Below are 18352 nucleotides of genomic sequence, written 5' to 3'. Positions count from 1 at the left end.
AGACATTGATCTGATTCTCTCTTGTGTCATAGGGGCAGCGCAAGCTTTCTCGCCTACCAAAGCTTTGAAAAGGGAGGCAGCTTCTTTGTTAGGATACATGGACTTCTCTCTTCAATGGGGACGGGCCAACCTTTGCCGGAATGACTCATCCTCTTCTACCTTCCAAGCTTTCAAATCGGTCACACCCACCGCACCTGAAACATTCTTTCTCTTCTTCTCAGCCAAACCCTCTCTCAGCATTCAAAACCTTGCACAAAAATCAGCTTCTTCTAGAGGTGACCCCACCCAGCTCTGGGCACTCCAAACCCTCTAGCGTAACCATGTCAGCTTTCTGGCCAGCTGCTCTACTCACTCCATGCTGGTGGGTGTGTTCCTTGGAGTGTGCCCTCTGTACACGATGTGTGTGTGTGTGGGTGTGTGTGTGTTCACACACACATGTACTTATGGGCCCTTTCCCCAGAAAGCAAGGAGGCTAGGATTTCCCTGAAGCAAGGGATCTTCTGCTTGCCCCCTACTCCTGACCCCAGGTCCAGCGTCTACCTGGACAAGGCACTCATGACTTCCGCCTGCCTGACCAACAGGCTGACCGCAAGGACAGAGGTCATCTGGAACCCATCTCCTCCACTGCCTCCTTCCCCCAGAGCCCTCTCCCTTGCTAGTCAGGAGGGCTTGTCACAGGTCATGCCGCCCTGGATGTGTGTCTGTTGCTTGTTCTGTGTCCCATAAAGCCCTATCTCTTCTGGCTTCTACCCGGAAGTAAAGCCCATCTGCTCCTCAGCACGAAACACTTGGGAAAGGAAGCTCATTATCTTTCGGCCCTGAGAATACCAGTATGTCACCCCCCTGAAATCTCTTCCACCCATGGTGCTCAGTAAGGCTAAGCCCATAGCAAGGAGAACTTAAATGAGGCACTAGGAAGAACTGCTGAAGACACTTCTGGTATGATGTCCCTCTGAGATGTTCAAGACTGGGCAGGAGTGGTGCCCGTGGGAACGTTAAGGTGCCCTAGGGAGGGAAATGGCCAGATGTCCTCCCATTTCCGTCTGCCCAGGCCAGCTGGGAGCACTGTGGACATCCCTATCTGGAAGCTTCCATGCCTGAGGAGGGCAAGGAGTTCAGCACAACCTCACCAGGCACTTTGGCGTGGTTCTTGCATTTCTCCTGGGCACATGTACGGAGCAGAGATTCTGCTACAGCCAGTGTTCGCTCCTCCCAATCCCAACTCTGCGGGGCCGCGTTCAAGCCCAGCTCTGCCGCAGCCCCGCTTCTCTTTCTGATTGTCTGTTTCTGGACCCCACTAAACCCAAGGCCTGGGCAGAGGGTGGGAGCATCTTGTGGGAATAGGGTTGGCACGGGGGCAGGGTGGCGGATTCGTGTGGCCAAAGGTCAAAACACGACCCAGCCACTTGGCTGGAGATCCAGACTAAAACATTGTCATCAGCAATTACCACATTAGATATCTATTTGTCTTCATGTGTGTGTGCATGTGTGTGTATGTGTTTGTGTGTGTGTGCGTGCACGCATCTCATGGGGGTGATCCTTAGGCCGGGTCTAGGTGTGAGTGAAAGATGGGGACCAGAACAATGATTCCTTAACTTAGTTGCACATCAGAACTGCCTAGGAGACTTTAAGGGTCCTGAAGCCTGCACCGTCCCCCATACTCACTAAATAAGAATCTCTGGGGGGTGGGACACAGGCATTTGCATTTTTAAAAATTCCCAGATGATTTCAATGTGCAGTCAGGTTTGCGAGCAGCGGAGTGGATGGCTTCTGGTATGTTAGGATGTTCACAAGAGGGAAACCGTAAGGGATACTCATGGAGGGGAAGAGTCTCTTTGTAGGACAGCTACAGACCGTTTGGGAGAATGGTCTGCAGAAGTAGTGATGTGATCTATTTCCAAAGATGGGTACCATCACAGCACACTTTGGAGATGATCTAATCCGATCTCGTACAGCTGCAGAGACCCAGAGAGAGGCAGTGACTTGCCCAAGATCCCACATCAGCCAGCAATCAATCCAGGTAGAACTCAGGTCTCCTGACACAGGCTGGACTCCTGCCCTAGTGCAGACTGCAAGGTGGGGTGTGTGTCCATGCATGCCTACATGCGTGTATGTGCATGGGTGTGGGTACACGTGTATACGTGTGTGCGCGTGTGCAGTGCGTGCCTACGAAGAGCTTCACATGAGGATATCTAACATTCTTCCATCTTATTTTGTCCGAACATCGCACACCTTCTCGGACTCATACCCCATGGCAGAAGTAGTTTCCAGATTTCTAGACCTGGAACGGATGGCTTATTGATATTTACAATTTGGTGTATAGGGAGAAACATTTGTTTGTTTTCTTTTTCTTTTTTTAAACCTCTGCCAATGAGCTTAGCAAAGGAACGGGGTCCAGGGAAATAGCATTTGCTGTGAAACATTCTGGAATACTTGGCATTTTTGTATGTGTTGTAACAGGCAAACGGAAATTCTGGTAAAACCTCAGCTTCAAGCCGAGATACATTGTAAAGAAACAGGAATTGGTTCATTTGAAGTTTAATTAGGATGTTTCGTTGCCGGAACAAGTTAAAGCTCAGACACCCTTTACTCTCCCCTATGCCAGCTTCGGTCCCGAGAAAACCACCCCAGAAGTGATGTCTGTTCGTGGTCTGTGGTCAGAAATGGACAACTTCCAAGAGGGCGGAATGAGCAGAACCTCACACAGACTGAGGGTTATGCTGAGACACAGCCAAACATAAATACAGAAAGGCCAACAAAGGTGGGGTCCTGAGACGGGGACCTTCACCTGTGCATGCCACGGCCACCAAGCCAGCACAAGCCTGCCCCCTAGGACGGCCTCAAGTAGTCACTGCCTTGCGAGGGACAGATGCAGGATGACGAAGTAGGGGACAGGCACCTTCCCTAGCCCAAGGTGGCCCCAACCCTATCTCCGACCAGTGTGAAATCCAGGTTTGGCCATGTTAGATAGGAAATGGTAGTTCTGAGAAGAAAGGAGAAGGTTGAAAGTAAAAAATCACAGATGTCTAAGCAGGTAGTGAGATAAACAAGGACAATGACGCTGTTAGTGTTGGGATTTCTCTGGAACGAGGAGTGATACGAAAAAGCAAGGTGGTGTCATTAGACTTTGTGTGGGATGTGTATTCACAGAGCCGCAGTGGCGGGGGGGTGGCGGGGGGGGGGTTTGCTGAAGTTGGACCAAATAGGATTCAGTTTAAGCTTTAGGACGAGGTTCCAGGTGAAGGTCTAAAGAACCTGAATGTGGAAAAGCATTTCTTTTGGGCTGCCGAGCTGATGCACTAGCCTTTGACCCCCCAACAGAGCGGCTCACGACGAGCACCTGCAGGGACTTTCCCACCTCAGGCAGGTCAAGTTTCCCCAGCAAAGATCTTAGGCTGAGCAGCCCCATCGCCTGGGCTTCCTCCTGCTTCCCACACAGTCTGAGCAGACACCCTGCCGCACACACACAAGGACATTCTGGAAGCACAGGAGAGCAATACTTCGCGGCCAGTTCAGAAAAAGACCCAGGTGGGCAGGTGGGTTCCGAGCAGCCTCCTTCTGCAGGGTCTCCGGACCCCAGAGCGCCCTCCTCCCTCCCCGGGGACGTCCTGACCAGGGCAAGGCATCTTTCACATCTGCAGTCTTTTGGGGAGGGCTGGCGGAAATAGGTATTTAGTGTAAGGCTCCTTCCATGGGGCTCCTCTCCCAGCCCTTGGTGGCTCAATTCCCTCTTATGGACAAGACAGAAGAGAACCCTCTTCGGGTGGACTCTGGAGAAAAGCCGGTTCTATTGTTGGGACCACCAGTGGCAGATTCCTGACTGTCCTTCACGGGGTACAAGGAGTGGTAGCTACCTGCCAGGCAACCTGTAAGCTGTGGCTGGCCTTCTCTGGGGTGGATGTTCTTAACCCAAGGAGCCCTGGTGGGATTCAGGAGCCCCAAGAGAACCAAACACCCTAGAGAATTCGACTCTTCTCTCTTGAAGGAGAATTCCAGTGTGTCCAGGGGGGTTAAGGCAATGACCCAGGGTATGGTCCTTCCACAACTGCCAACTCGCCCTTCCCAGCAACCAGAGCAGGTGCATGGGATATAAACCAAGACAAAAAGAAAGAGCAAAGTTAGTAGGAATGGCCACTGAGCAAACAGAGAATGCTTGGGCGGTTCTGATGAAGAGAAGGGGGAAATCTGATGAAAACAAAGCCAGATAAACCAGAAACACCAGCTCCAAGTGACCCAACCGCCTCTTCCACCTAGGATGCCTCTGGGGAAACTGCCCCTGTGGGAGCCTCGCCAGAGCTGAGGGCAGAGGGGACACACCTACAGGGTCAGTCCTTGGAGAGGCCTGTTTCTGGAGAGGTATGCAGTAGCCAGAAGTCAACCCTCACCTGCTTAAGTCCCCCAGAGGACCTTGGGATGGAGAGAAGGAGATCCCATCGGATAGATGTTACCCACCAAGGGCAAGGTCAGAAACAGAGCACTGCATGATGACAGACACTCGCCCGCATCCCCATAGGTGGGAAGGAGAAGGGGTGTTTGGGGGCACTCGGGATTTTTGAGATTTTTCTGGAGCTGTGAGCCTGGAGCTCAGGCCAGGGATGGCGTGGGAGTGGGAGAGGGACAGCTAAGTCTTGTGCCGAGAAGAGAGTAGGTTGTCTTGAGCTGTGACTGGGCTGTGGCCAGAAATGGGGACACTTTTTTTTTTTTTTTAATTATCCCAAACCTACTTCCAAAAAAGGCTGGTAAGCAGCTACCAAAGCACTAAATAAAAGAGGAGGTAAATGCTCTGGAGTCTGTATGACCTTGAGTGGAAGTCTAGCAGGAGAAGAAGTGGAGTCCAGGCCAGGGCAAAGGCACACACAGCAGCAAAGACCTTTAGGTTTTGGGTGCAGGGAAGTCCTCGGCCAGCCATTTTCTCTCCCTCAGCTCTACACAGGGGCCACTCAGGAATGAGAGAGAGAGGGAGAGAGACCAAGCCGGAGTAGGAAATGTGAGCTGGTGTGTGTGTGTGTGTGTGTGTGTGTGTGTGTGTGTGTGTGTTGGGAGATGGGCAGGGGTCTGTCTCCTTTGCCTCCTTCCTCTTTGCTACCCCTCCTCCCCTCACTCTGTCTTAGAGGCCTGACTCCATGAATAAGCCTTGGTTGGCCTGTACTGGTTTGCAGTCTGCAGAATCTATTAGCATTTACCAAACTTAACTAAACACATACACAAACAGAAGGTTTGCAAATTTGCATGTAATTCTTACTGGGAATCCTTTGTATTAACGTATGTGGTCTAAAAATTCTCCCTGTCAGAAATTGTACCTTCCTCCTTGAGTTTCAGGGGTCCTATCCCTTTCTCCAAGCCTCCCTGCTTGGGGTACCTCAGCACCAGGGGTGGGCGGGGGGACCTTGGTGGCTGGTCAGGGTGAGCACCTACACTGGACAAGGGCGCACCGTCAGGCTCAGCCCTAGGGGCTTCCTGGGATTTCCAGCCTCACCAGCCTCACTTCCTACCCTCCTCCTGACGCTTGTTCCTTCCTGCTTAAGCCAGGTGAGGTAGGGAGGATCCGGTGGGAAAGCTTCTGTATTAGCCGCTGAGCCAAGAGGGCATCAACAGCCGCCCTTCCCGGGCCTCGGGGAGCCTCAGGGAGCGCACTGGTCCTCGGGTGACCTTCCAACCAGCTTGCCTCTTCCAGGTGTGAGGCTCCCGCTAGCGCGCTGCGGCGTTCCAAGGGCTGGTCCCCGTTCCCCGCGGCACCTGCCCGTCCCACAGCGCCTCTCCTGAGCCCCTCCTCGGGTCACGGTGACCCCCTCGCCCGGCCCGGCGGGCACGCACTGGCCCCACCAGGACGCGGAACCTGCCCGCCTGGGTGCCGGCTACCTGGCTACCTGCCGTTGGCGCCGCGGACCGCGAAGCCCGAAGGACCGGGAGGGGAGTGAGGGGAGCCCACACCCTTGGGGAGCCCTGGAGAGCCCTGGGGAGCCGGGGCAGACAGAGAGGCGGGGGCAGTTCCCGGAGCAGTTTGGGGAAGAAAGCCTCGCGGGCGCTGGGCCGGGTTTCCGGGCCCGCGGGCCATTCTCAGCCTCCGCGCGCTGGAGAGACGCCCCGGGCCGTGTCCCCCACCCGCCGCGCGAGCCCCGCTTCGCGCCCCCAGCCTGGGGCTCGCCCCAGCCGGTCGCCCGCCGCCGCCGCCGCACCGCGTCGGACTGGCCGCGCGGACTACGCGCTCCCTCGCCTCCCCGCACCCCCGGGAGGCGCGCCCCCTTCGGTCCCCGCCGCGCCGCGGAGGGGCGCTGGGCCGCAGCGCACGGGTCGCGCGGGCGCCGAACCTTTACCTCGGTTGGAGTGGCTCAGGGTGGACGACTGGGACGACTTGGACTTCTGCCGCTTGACGGTCATCATCACCTGTTCCTGCACGCGCTGGCGGCCCGACGTGCCGGTCTTCATCTTTTGGTCCGACGGCAAAGCCAGCGTTGAGTTGTCCTGGTCCGGGAAGCATTCGTACGCCAAGGCGGTCTTGAGCGGCGAGTGGTTCATGGCGGCGGGGGGCGCGGGCCGGGCCTGCGAGAGCCGAGAGGGGCGGTGAGGGGCGGCGGGGTGCGGCGGGCGGGCGGCTGCGGCTCTGCTGTGCTCAGCGGCTCCCGAGGGCCATAGAGTGCGTGGTCCCTGTGAGGCTCCCGGCGGCGGCTCGTGGCGCCTCCGGCCCGGCTGGTTCCTCTGCTGGCACTGGCGAGGCCCGCCCTCGGTCAGACTGGATATACCACCCCTGCCCTGCACCACCCACTGCACTGGCCGCGCGCCGCCGCGGGTGCGAGCTGCAGGGCGCTGCCGCTGCGGGAGCGAGCGCTCTTGGGGGGGCAGGGCTGCGAGTCCCGAGTGTGGGACCTCGGCGTCTCCCTGCCATCCGCTCCTTCCTCTCTCTTCCCTCCCCCGTGACGTGCAGGAGGTGAGGCCCCAGGGAGACGCCCCTCTGTCCTGTCCCTGCTCGCTCACGGAGAAAGTATGTGCTCAACTCAGGAACCCAGGGAGACTTCTCTCGAGGAAAAAGGATTCTTTCTTGACCAGGCCCCCGGGAGGGCCCGCAATCCACCTTCGTCTGTCCTGAGGTCATGGCAGAGACCAGCCCTGTGGGTGGGGGCTCCCAGGCCGCAGGCTGAGCCACGGCCCCTGTCCAAAGGGAGTGCTCAATCCTATGGGGACGACCGCTCTACTCTAAGTCCTGAAGGGACTGGGGTGGGGTCATGAAGTCCCAAGGACCAAAGTTGAGATACAAAACCACAAAATAGTACACCTGTCATGTGTGGGCACGCCAGAGGAAAAAGCCGTGTCAACAGTGGATCTTCTCTGAAACTCCAGACTTAGCCTGTAAAATGGTGCTGGCATATATTAGGGGCTCAATAAAAAAAAAATTTTTTTTTTTGAATGGATGAATGAATGAAAGCTAGCCAACTTAAGGGAAATTAAATCTAACTTGTATCCTACTCAGATCCTTCCTGGAAACCTGGAAGGCTGCCTGCCCCATAAAACTACCCCACTACGGACTTACTATTCTGGGACTTCTCCATGCATGCTCCTAGACACACAAATCCCTGGGGACACATGTATAGTGACGTCCATGGAGCGTGGTCCCAGGCACGAAGGTAGCTCACACCAGGGGCTGAGAATTTTTAAATCTATGTTGATGGAACTCTTTCTAAAAGACACCACACCCTACCTGTCCTCCTTAAGCAAAAGATGGTCACAGAATTCATGCATTTCTTTTTTTTTTTAAAGATTTTATTTATTTATTCGACAGAGATAGAGACAGCCAGCGAGAGAGGGAACACAAGCAGGGGGAGTGGGAGAGGAAGAAGCAGGCTCATAGCAGAGGAGCCTGATGTGGGGCCCGATCCCAGAACGCCGGGATTACGCCCTGAGCTGAAGGCAGACGCTTAACCGCTGTGCCACCCAGGCGCCCCAGAATTCATGCATTTCTTGATGTGTCTTCTGAACACCATTTCTGAACAGTGTAGCAGTGCAGTCCCTCAGCTCCTTAGTTTTGGGGAGTCCTCCAGCGGCGATACACTCTCACAGCTGTCCCTTTAGCTGTCCTTTGTATTTGCCGCTCATAGCTCTCATACTTCGTTTTTAGTCGGCCCTTCTAGTCTACAGAGGAAGGAGCCATCAGAGTCTATACTTGTTGGGAATTATAGGACAAAGGATTGCAAAACTTGAGTGACCATCTCAGGGATCTCATGAAGGTCACTTGCTCATTTCCTGAGAAGTGGGTGTTACATGCAGGGAGCCCCTCCTTTTCCCCATAATGCATGGGGTAGCCACGTGCAGAGCAGAATATTGTAAAGCAGACCATAGTTTCCAATAGAAATAGTTTTATAATTGAGAGTTGTGTTCGTAAGAACTTAGCATCAAATAAATCGGAGATGTGACCAACAATATGTCATAGATACAAAGGTTCAACATCCATACACTTCTATCGCTGCTTAAAATTTTAAGATTCTGCTTCCAGCCATAGGCTATCAGGGCTAGATGGATCCTCCTTGGACATCATCCAACCCAGCCTCTGAATGATGAAGCGAAGGGGTAGCTTGCCCACGGTCACCCAGTTAATATGTGGCAAAGCCTTCATTCTAATCAGGCCTGGTGACTTCTGAGCCACTGCTCTTCCCTCCACACTATCTGACCTCCCTTATAACAGTCCTATAAAATGGGCATTAAAGTACAGTGCTCATGGATTATATAAGGGCCCCAATGTACTATAAAGTATACACGGCAGCACATAAAATACAACTCCATTGTATCACACATTTGGCCTATCTAAAACCTAATATGCTAGCTATAATAAATGTTAATTATGTCTTTAAATAATGATAATTTTGCTACCTCTGGCATGTGGAAGGGCCCTGAAGGAGGTGATTGGCACAGCCTATATTGTTATGAAAGGCCATACTAATTCCCTGGAAGTTGAAACTGATCACCTTTAAAATTGTTTCCAGATATAAAGTTCAGTTTTTTCTAGATACTTCTCTATTATTTTGACGTTGACATTATTTTGATATATTGATAGCAATAGCCAACATTTGCTGTGTTCCTACAAGCAGCAAGCCTATAAACCAGGCGTGGTTCTGAGCCCTTTGCCTAGACCATCCCATCTGAATCCTTACAGTGATCCTACATGGAAGGGTCTCAGTATCAGGGCCATCTTCTGTCTTTTTCAGGTGAGGAAATTGAGGCTTGGTGGGGCCACCAAGTTGGTAAGTAGCAGAGACAGGGCCAGACACAGGCACCCAGGGTCCAGAGTCTGGGCACCCCATGGCAGTGCCAGGCTGCCTCCTCATGATTTCCCTGTGACAAGCAGCAGGCTCGAAATCCTTCCATGGATCAATCTTAACAGGGTCTATTTCCATCACGTGGCATGAAAGTCAGGCCACCTGGATACTGGTTCCAGCTGTGTCACTAACTAGCTTCATGATGCCAGAACAAGTCCCTGCCTCTGGCCTGGCACCAAATCTGTCAAGAGTGGAGGTAGGTTGATAGCTCACCCAATCCGCCCTCGCCCTAACACTCTGGGATTCTGATGTCGATCATGGGGCTAAGTAAGGCAGGAGAATCTCGAACCAGCTCCTCTGGACAATGTTTTCCTTATCTCTCCCACCCCACCTCAGAGTGAAGGGAAGCCTGGCAGTGGACAGAGGGAGTGCTAATATCTGCAGAGCCGAGAGCAGGTCCACTTGGCATTTATTATTCATTTATTATTTGATGTAATCCTCCTGGTAACCCCTGAGGAGGTATTATTTTGTGGAAGTGGAAACACACTCAGAAAGGTTAAGTCATTGGCGAAGCTTGCTTTGGACCAAGGTCTGACTTCCCACCTGGGAGAAGGAAAGGAAGAGAGGGTCAGTCACACATTCCAGCCCAAGATGCATGAGGTATATTCAGGCTGGAAAGATTGGTTTGGGGCTCAAGTATGGTTTTGAGCCAGCAGGCCAGAACTTTTTCCATCACCTCTCTCTTCTGCCTGCCTGAGTCTCCCCCCGCCGCCCCCATGTGGGGCCCTGCCTCAGAACCAGGCCAGAGACAAGGGTAACACTCCTAAGGCGAAGGATAGATGTCAGTGAGACTGTGTCACGTGAGCTGAGCTCTGAAATGCTTTCAGGTGACCTTCAGAACATATTTTTAGATGATTAAAAAATTCCAAGGGGTAGGGGTTAATTTGAGTTTAGAGGGTGTGGGGTGGTTTGGGAAAAACATCTTTTTTTTTTTAAAGATTTTATTTATTTATTTGACAGAGATAGAGACAGCCAGCGAGAGAGGGAACACAAGCAGGGGGAGTGGGAGAGGAAGAAGCAGGCTCATAGCGGAGGAGCCTGATGTGGGGCTCGATCCCGGAACGCCGGGATCACGCCCTGAGCCGAAGGCAGACGCTTAACCGCTGTGCCACCCAGGCGCCCCGGGAAAAACATCTTGAAAGAAGTTAATTTTGATTTGATTCTGAAACAAGATGAGGACATTTTCATCCTCAAAGGTGTTAGAACGAATGAGCACAGATGGGGTTCTAATTCTTTTTGCTGCCTTCCCTCCAGCACGAACTGTGACCCATATTTCTCTTTCGACACTCAGGGCTTCCAGTGCCCTTGGAAGTAAAACACCCTGTGATCTCAAGTTTCATTCATTAAAAAGTAGAATATGGATTTATTTATTCAACAAGTATGTCTGTATGCATTTTAAAGTAGGCTCCAGGCCCAGCCTGGCTTGAACTCACAACTGTGAGATCCAGACCTGAGCGGGTATCAAGAGGTGGATGCTTAACCGCCTGAGCCAGCCAGGTGCCCCTCAACACGTGTTTATTGAACATCTACTATGCGACAGGCCTTGGTCTAGGCATGGGGGCTCCAGTGGTTAAGAAGACAAAGTCCTGCCTTTATAGATCTTACAATCTAGAGATGGGAGGAGGAGGGGCTGGCTGGGCCAGGTGAAGGCTGAGAGGAGGCCTCTGGGGCTCCTACTGCTTCTGAGTGATTGGGTTGAAGCTTCTCCTTGCTCAGTTTCCAGCCCCTCCAGGTGACTGGACCACTTCCCCCTCTATCCCAAACTGATGCAGATACCCCTAGGGAGTTGGAAGAGTTAACCTTCCTTTATGGACCCCTAAGCTTGCCATCATGGTGCCACCTTATCTGGCCCTGTTCTTCTGTAACTGACCCCTGTTCCAGGCACCTTTGGACATCACGGACAGCGACGGTGGCCAAGGGGCCAGCTCCCTGCTGTCCAGCCTTTCTGAGCTGAGCTCCTTTGGTCAGGTGGCAGGCTCCTCAGTGGGTACCTAACTCAGGCACCTTATAACCTCCCCTGATGGACCACACTGTCACCTTCCCAGTCTTTAAATTGTCTCCCCTATCGTTTTGTTTCCCTGCCAGCCCTCCACTGACTCGCCCCGTGCAGATGTCTGTCTCTGCCTTCGCACACACGCTTCTTCCTTTGCGTGGAGCCCTCTCAGCCCATCACTCATGTGGGTGCTGAGTGCCCAGATGGGCTACGCACCATGCCAGTCCCTGGGAACACAACCAGGAAAAAAGCCGAGGTCCTGCTCTCCCTGGGCTTAGGTTCTAAGGGGGCAGACAAAGAGTAAACTCGTAAATGAGCTGGCAAATGATTACAGATGATATTAAGTGTTGTGAAGGACGTGAATGAGAGGCTGGTGCAGAATAGAGAGGGGTACCTGGGTTGAGCCCCGAAGCATGAGAGGAGCTGCCCATCTCAGGAGTGGGGGGATGGTGCTCCAGGCAGAGGGAACAGTGGGTGTAAAGGCCATGAGCCTGGCATGTTCTCGGATCCGACAGACCAGTGTGGCCAATAAGGGGAGGGAGAGGAGGTGCGCACAAGAGGGTCACAGAGACAGGCAGGCTGTGCTGTCCCCTACAACTTGCTGGGATGAGGGGAACGTTCTCTGTCTATGCAGGCTATTTAAATCCGTTCAAATGAAATGAAACGAGAAATTCAGTTCTTTAGACACACCAGCCATGTTTCAAATGCTTGCTAGCCATGCGTCACCAGCGACCACTGTGTGTGTGGGACAGCGTGGGATCATGCTGGAGCTTCCAGACCTCTGTCTGGGTTTGACTTTTATTCTGAGAGGGATACAAGGCCATTGAGAGGCCTTAACCAAGGAGGTGACAAGACACTCCCACCTCCTGCCTTCCTGCCACTTGTCAACAGGTCCATCATTCTGGTGAGGAATTCCCGAACTAAATTCAATACCCTCCCCTGGGACACGTTGTCCCTGGGGCCTACCTGCGCTAAAGCTCTGGTCCCGGGCCACCGTTTGCACCCGCCTGCGTGACTCTGGGCAGTCTGAGGGAAGGGATGTGTGTGCTGTTCGTCTCCCTTGCCCCGCTGTCCACGTTGCGGGTACACGTGGGTGCTCAGTGGATGCCTGTTTTGTTGGACTGAATTTCCCTTCTTGCTCCGGAGCAAGCTCTTCCCTGGGTCTCCTGGATCATTTAGACTCCATGCCCCCAGGTCAAGGCTTGCTGTTTTCTAAAGGTCAGTTTCTCTTACGACCTTTGTCCTCATCTTCCGCGGGTGGGGGGGACACTCTCAGGAAAGCACACGCAGCCCCTGAGCCGTCACGCTGAGCACTGTGAGAGCCGCGGGAACTGCCTTTCTCGCCTCCTAAGGGACGTTTACTTCAGGAAGTCAGAATGTGTCCACCCCTTTGCCCTGTCCCGGTCATCTCGGGAGAAACCAGTCCAGGAAGCCATCTTCCCAAGCGTCTGAATGGACGAACTCTGCAGGGAGCTCATTCCGAATCCTGGACCCCGGCTGCCCTCAGGGTACCGGAGCAGGAATGGACCATGCTCTCCGCCTGACGCCTGGTGGGACCTGCTGACACCCGCGCTGTGGGTGCCAGCAGCAGGTCCGTTGCACAGGACTATTGTGCCTGGAAGGTACAGAGGGTGGACAGGGAGCCCCCAGGCCCGGACCGGGATAGGGGGAAAATGGAGGGCTGGCAAGAGCAGAGGCCACGCCCCAAGCCCTTTGGCAAGCAGCCTGATTGGACGATCCGAGCACGTGACTCGAAGGCTTGGACAAGAGGGGTGGCTTGTGCCCATTCATGCAGATCTGCTCTGCTCTAGAGGAAGATGAGGAGGAAGGGCTGGCAGCTGGACATGAGAAAGCAGGGGCGTCTGGGGCAGAGGCCGGCAGAGCCGGGCCTGGATGAGTCCAAGGCAGGCTGGGCTGGCCAGCTAAGGGGCGAGGCCAGGGTGTGCACCGAGGGCTCCCCAACAGGGCCCAACTCACTGTCTCAGAGCTGCCATTCTGGTCTCTCTGGGCGGGGTGGGTGGAGCCGCGGCGAGAGCGGGAGAGAAGGTGATGAGTAACGCAGCAGTGTCCCAACCGTCTGCTGTCAGCACTAGATCGGCTCTGTGTCCCGTCCCTCTGCCAACCCAAATTTCCAGTTGTGCGCTCCTGATACGAGCATTCCCGGGCCCTGCCTTTCCATCTGTCCTCTCCCGCCAGGCCAGCAGTGCTGTGTTGCAAGCCTTTGGCAGGACTAAGGTTCTGGCCTTGAGCCCCAGCCTCAGGACCCCGGGAAGCCCTCAGCTCTCTGCAGGAGCAGAAGCCCCCTGAGCACAGACCCCAGGGCCTTCCCAGACAGGCACCCTGGGAAAACAAGAACGGGGCTTTGGAGTGAGCAGAGCCAGTTTTGCAGCCCAGCATTGCCTCTGCTGCTGTGTGACCTTGAACCAGCCACTTCACCTCTCTCTGTACCTCAGTCTCTTCATTTGTAACATTAAGTTAGTCACACTGACTTCCCAGAGTTCTTGGGACCATAAACCTATATAAAATATCTAACACAGTGTTTGGTATACTGCAGGTGCTTAATAATAAGCAGAATTTCCTTCCTTCCTCCTGTAGCACCTCTGGTCTTTTATCTGACTGCCCTCTCTTCTGTTTTCTACTTGACAATATTATCTGATTCCCAGCGTGTGCCTCTCCTCCTTAAGCTCAGAGCCTCATACATCCCTCCCTCTCCTGGGAGCTGGGCCAGCCTCCTTCCAGATTCTGCTCGACCTCTCTCCTAACGCCCCTGTCTCTCCTCCCCTCCTGGCCCAGTACTGCTGCTTCCAACGTGGTTCTGCCATGATTACCCTCGGAAACGTCAGAACTTCAGAGGTGGAGGGGACCTCGGAGACCATCTGGTCTAGCTCCTTAATTTGTCAGAAGAGGCACAGTGAAATGGCTCTGTGAAGGCCTGGGTGTCTGGGTCTTGCTTCCCCCACCACGGGGGCACAGTTCCCCCCTCCCTTTGGGGGATGATGGAGGTAGGGGCTGAGTGATAGGCCCAATGTTTGAAGGGAAGCCGAGGCAGAAGAGGAGCCCAGGTGGTGGCGGATCCTGGAGCTGCCCCTCCTGCTGCCCTGTGCTAGAAGAAGCACTAGCATTTGGGAGGCGGGGCAGCAGCCCAGGGAAAGGCTGTGGGAGCCATGAAGCTGGCAGCCGCATGGGGTGTGTGCCCAAAGAGCTGGGCAGCCGTGCTCTCCCCGTCTCTGCCTCACAGTCGCCTGCCCAGCCCTAACCCCAGCCCCGCACAGCCTCGATGGTAATTTGATGAGTCACCCGCCCGCGCCTGCAGACAGGGCAGCCACACCCAGGGCAGCTGGCACCCCGACAGTGTTTCTGCTCCGAGCTGCTGGGCGAGCAGCCTGCCAGGCCGTGGATGGGCACTGATGGGGAGCCATGACGCTCCGGGGCCCTGGGCCAGGCTAAGAACCTGCTGAGTGGCAGAGCCTCCTGTCTGCATTGCCCCATGGCCATGGCCAAGGCCTCCTGAGAACAGTCCAGCCCAGCTGCCTTCTTATAAGGAGCACCAATCACAAGCAGTGGGCCAGGTGCCTCCCAGATCTGTGCTCAGAGCTGCTTCCAGATCTGCAGGCTGCCACCAACTGGATCTGAGTTAGGAGCCACGACGGGTCACTCATGCTGGCTCCCTCTGCCCATTCAATCCCGTTGTCGTCCTGCCCACCCTGCCCACCTAGCCCATCTCAGATGTTCCCACCTTCCCTCCACTGGCTCCCCAGATGTTCTGAGCTAAAAGTCCTCCCGTCACTCTCCCAGCTTTTGGTATAATTTGTACCTCTCTTGTGTCACTTAGCACAAGTTGCTTTCCCCCGGGAACACTGTAAGCTCTTTGCATCACCAGCAACCTCCTGCAGGGCCCTGGATATTGCAATGGCTCAGTAAACACTTGTCCTGTTGGTCTACATTCCATCTGTGTGCTCTGTTACCACATCCCTGTGACCAGACACCCCTTTCGGCACTTTTCTGCTCCCACCTATCCCTGCCCTCTTTCTAGGTCCTTTCATACCAGAGGCCTTGACTTTGGACCCTGCTGGAGCTGGACCTGGACTTGGGCCTATTTTGGCAAAGCGCTCTTGAGGAATTATGGGGTTGGTCATATGACACCTGGACCCTCCAACTATCTCTGGTCTTAGCTGTCCACTGGCTGCCACAGTTGTTGAAAGTGAAGGGGCAGGGTGGGCAGGCCAGGAGAATCTGCACCCCTCACTCCTTTCCAAGGGGCCTGTAGACATGCTCTGTGCCTGCCAGTCTTTGACCTTGACAGGCTGCCTTTCGAGCCCCTCCTGCCCAAGAAAGACCCCGAGGGGCCTCTATGACAGAGGATTCTTCCTTCCACACCCCACCCCCTCACCATCTTGGAAATTGGTCAGCCAAGCAGGAATCACTGGGATTGGGTTGGCAAGAGGGGTCAGAGCAGGATTCCCCTGGTGACTTCTGCAGTCCCACTTACGCTCCAGCGCTTGGGCTAGGGATGAGGATGGGCCTGGGGAGAGTGGGCAATGTGACAGGAGAGACAGAATTTGGAGACCTTCTGGAAAACAAGCAATAATGGACAGCACAGAACTGTGCAAGGCAACTTTGTAGTCCAGGACAAAGAGTTTTCGCTCCTAGTGCGGCAAAGGGAAATCATGTGATGACTCAGAAAGAGTGAATACTGCTGATTACTTGCTGGCGTGGCTGGGTTTTGCATCTGCTCTCATCTGTTTGCTAGTAGAATCACGATAATGCTTCACATCTATCCAGTTCTCTACAAAGTGGTTCTCTGTCCTTTGCCTCTTGGGATCTGCCCATCCATTCCTTGAGAGGAGTATTCAACCCAGTTGTCACCCCATTGTAAGGATGATAAGACTGAGGCTCATAGAGGACTTGCCCAGAACCTCTGCTGGTGAGTGGCAGAGCTGAGTTTCAGAAGTCCTTCCTACAACTCCAAGCCAGCGCTTTTCCTCCACGCCACACCACACCTACCACAAGACCCTTCTGGGGTGGAGAAAAGCTGCCAAAGTACAGTCTTTGGGGGACACTGTGGGAGGTTGAATGGTGGCCTCCCCCCAAAAATCTATGTCCATGTTCTCACTCCCAGAACCCACGAATTGACCTTATTTGGAAAAAGGGTCCCTGCAGATGTCATTAGGTAAAGAATCTTGAGATGAGATCATCCGAGATTTAGGTGAAACCCTAAATCCAATGACAAGTGTCCTTCTAAGCACAGGCAGGGGAGATTTGAGACCCAGAGGAGAGGGCCATGTGAAGACAGAGGCAGAGCCTGGAGCGACATTGCCATAGCCAAGGAACACCAGAAGTTGGAGTAAGTGTGGAATTCTCTCTCAGAGCCTCTGGAAGGAACCACCTGGATTCTGGATTTCTGGCTTCCAGAACTGGGGGGGAATGCATTTCTATTGTTTGTGGTGATTTGTGTGGCCACCCTAGGAAACAGATGCTAACTTGAAACTCTAACTTGAAACTCTGTCAGTCACCTGACATGAGCTGTCAGCCTCTCTCAGCAAACCCGGTCAGCGCATGGCTTGGCGGGTATGTGAGACCCAGGACCAGCCCTGAGCCACACGGGGCGGGGCGGGGGGGGGGCACACCGGAATGACACAGTCCCTCAGCAATGGTACCACGCAAGGACCGGCTGGCTCCCACTCAGCACCAGACAGCCGACCTCTCACCCCTCAGCTCCACCCCCTTTGCCACCGACTTTTTGTTTGGTTTCACTCCGTGCCAAGGACAGATTGATGCACCAGCGACTCTGGGAACAGAGAAGCGGCCTTGGACGACGTCAGCTCTCTGCCAGGAGGAATTTATGAAGCCGGTTACGCCTCTGCCAGGAAGTCAGGAGGGCCCAGCCTCTAATAACTGCCAACCTCTCAGCCCTGGCGGCCCATCATTTTCATACTTCCCACTTAATGGGGTGTCTTCAAGCAGTCAACGCAACACAGCCACAGTTAAACACAAGAAGACATAATGGGACTTTGTCTTTCCACAGGGCTTTCATTCTGAAAGCTCGGGCAGTTTTATGAGCCTTGGCAGGCCCCCGATACTCCCTTTTGAGATGGGTAAACTGAGGTCCTGCTGAGGAAGACAGCCAGCACAGGGCTACTGGGCAAGACCTTGTTTTTCTGAAGGTCCATCTACCTCCCTCCTTGGTTATTTCTACCAAGCTTCAACAAGAAGGTTAGCTTTTTTCTTTTTTCCAGAAAATTCCTCAGAATTCACTGTACCTTCTTTGAGATGGTCCAAGTGGGGCTCAGCCAGTCTCCCTTTGTGAGCAGTGGGAACTGAATGGGGCCTGACAAGATGGGTGGTGAAGGAGAAGGAGAATGTACTGCCGTTCCTCAGGACCTCACTCCACCTGGTACAAAGCAGAGTTCTGGGCCTGGCTTGGCCACCAACTTGCTGTGTGACTTTGGACAAGTCATTTGCCCTCTCTGGGTTTCAGGTTCCCTGCTTGTAAAATGAGGGTTTGGGAGTAGATGCTCAAAGTCCGTACTTCTCAAATCTTAACGTGCACGGAATCCCCTAGAGATCTTGTTAAAACGCAGTTTCGGATTCATCTGGTCCGGGGTGGGGCCTGACGACCTGCATTTCTAGCAAGCAACCAGGGGCTGCCGATGCTGCGGGGCCTCAGACCACACTTGAAGTAACAAGTCTTCGGACAGGTCACCTAACCATGATCTGTCAAATGCCACCGTCTCTGTCACTGCCTTCCCTAGGGTGCTGTTTAAAGAACCAGACTCCTGTTTGGTACAAGAACACTTAACAAGCTCTAAAGTGATGTACAAATAAATATTTCTAAAAAGATCACCAAAACTATGATTAAGACTTGATATTTGGAGCCCCTCGACTCGGCTCGAGACCAGCACTTGTCACAGCTAAGGACCTCTTAGGCGAACACTTCGTTTCTCTGAGCCTGTGAAATGGGGGGGGGGGGATATCCACCTCACAGTCTCGTTATAAGATAAAATAAAAGAAGATCGTTGAGAGGACCAACAGCATAGAAGAGCCCGTGCAAAGA

The 18352-nt window shown here is 53.9% G+C and overlaps 1 protein-coding gene across 1 annotated transcript in view; it reads right to left on the bottom strand.

Annotated features, from left to right (window-relative positions):
* The window catches only part of PKP1 (plakophilin 1), a 47217-nt gene extending 40701 nt beyond the window's left edge, over positions 1–6516 (bottom strand). Inside the window, exon 1 of the mRNA XM_040636440.1 lies at positions 6315–6516. Within this exon, the coding sequence (XP_040492374.1) occupies positions 6315–6516 (202 nt within the window). The remainder of the gene's footprint in view (positions 1–6314) is intronic.
* Between the last annotated feature and the right edge of the window lie 11836 nt (positions 6517–18352).

The sequence above is a fragment of the Ursus maritimus genome, unplaced genomic scaffold (assembly GCF_017311325.1).
Source record: "Ursus maritimus isolate PB19 unplaced genomic scaffold, ASM1731132v1 scaffold_2, whole genome shotgun sequence".
NCBI classification, from domain to species: domain Eukaryota; kingdom Metazoa; phylum Chordata; class Mammalia; order Carnivora; family Ursidae; genus Ursus; species Ursus maritimus.
Note: the sequence above shows the minus strand (reverse complement) of the source record. Positions and strands in the feature narration are given on the sequence as shown.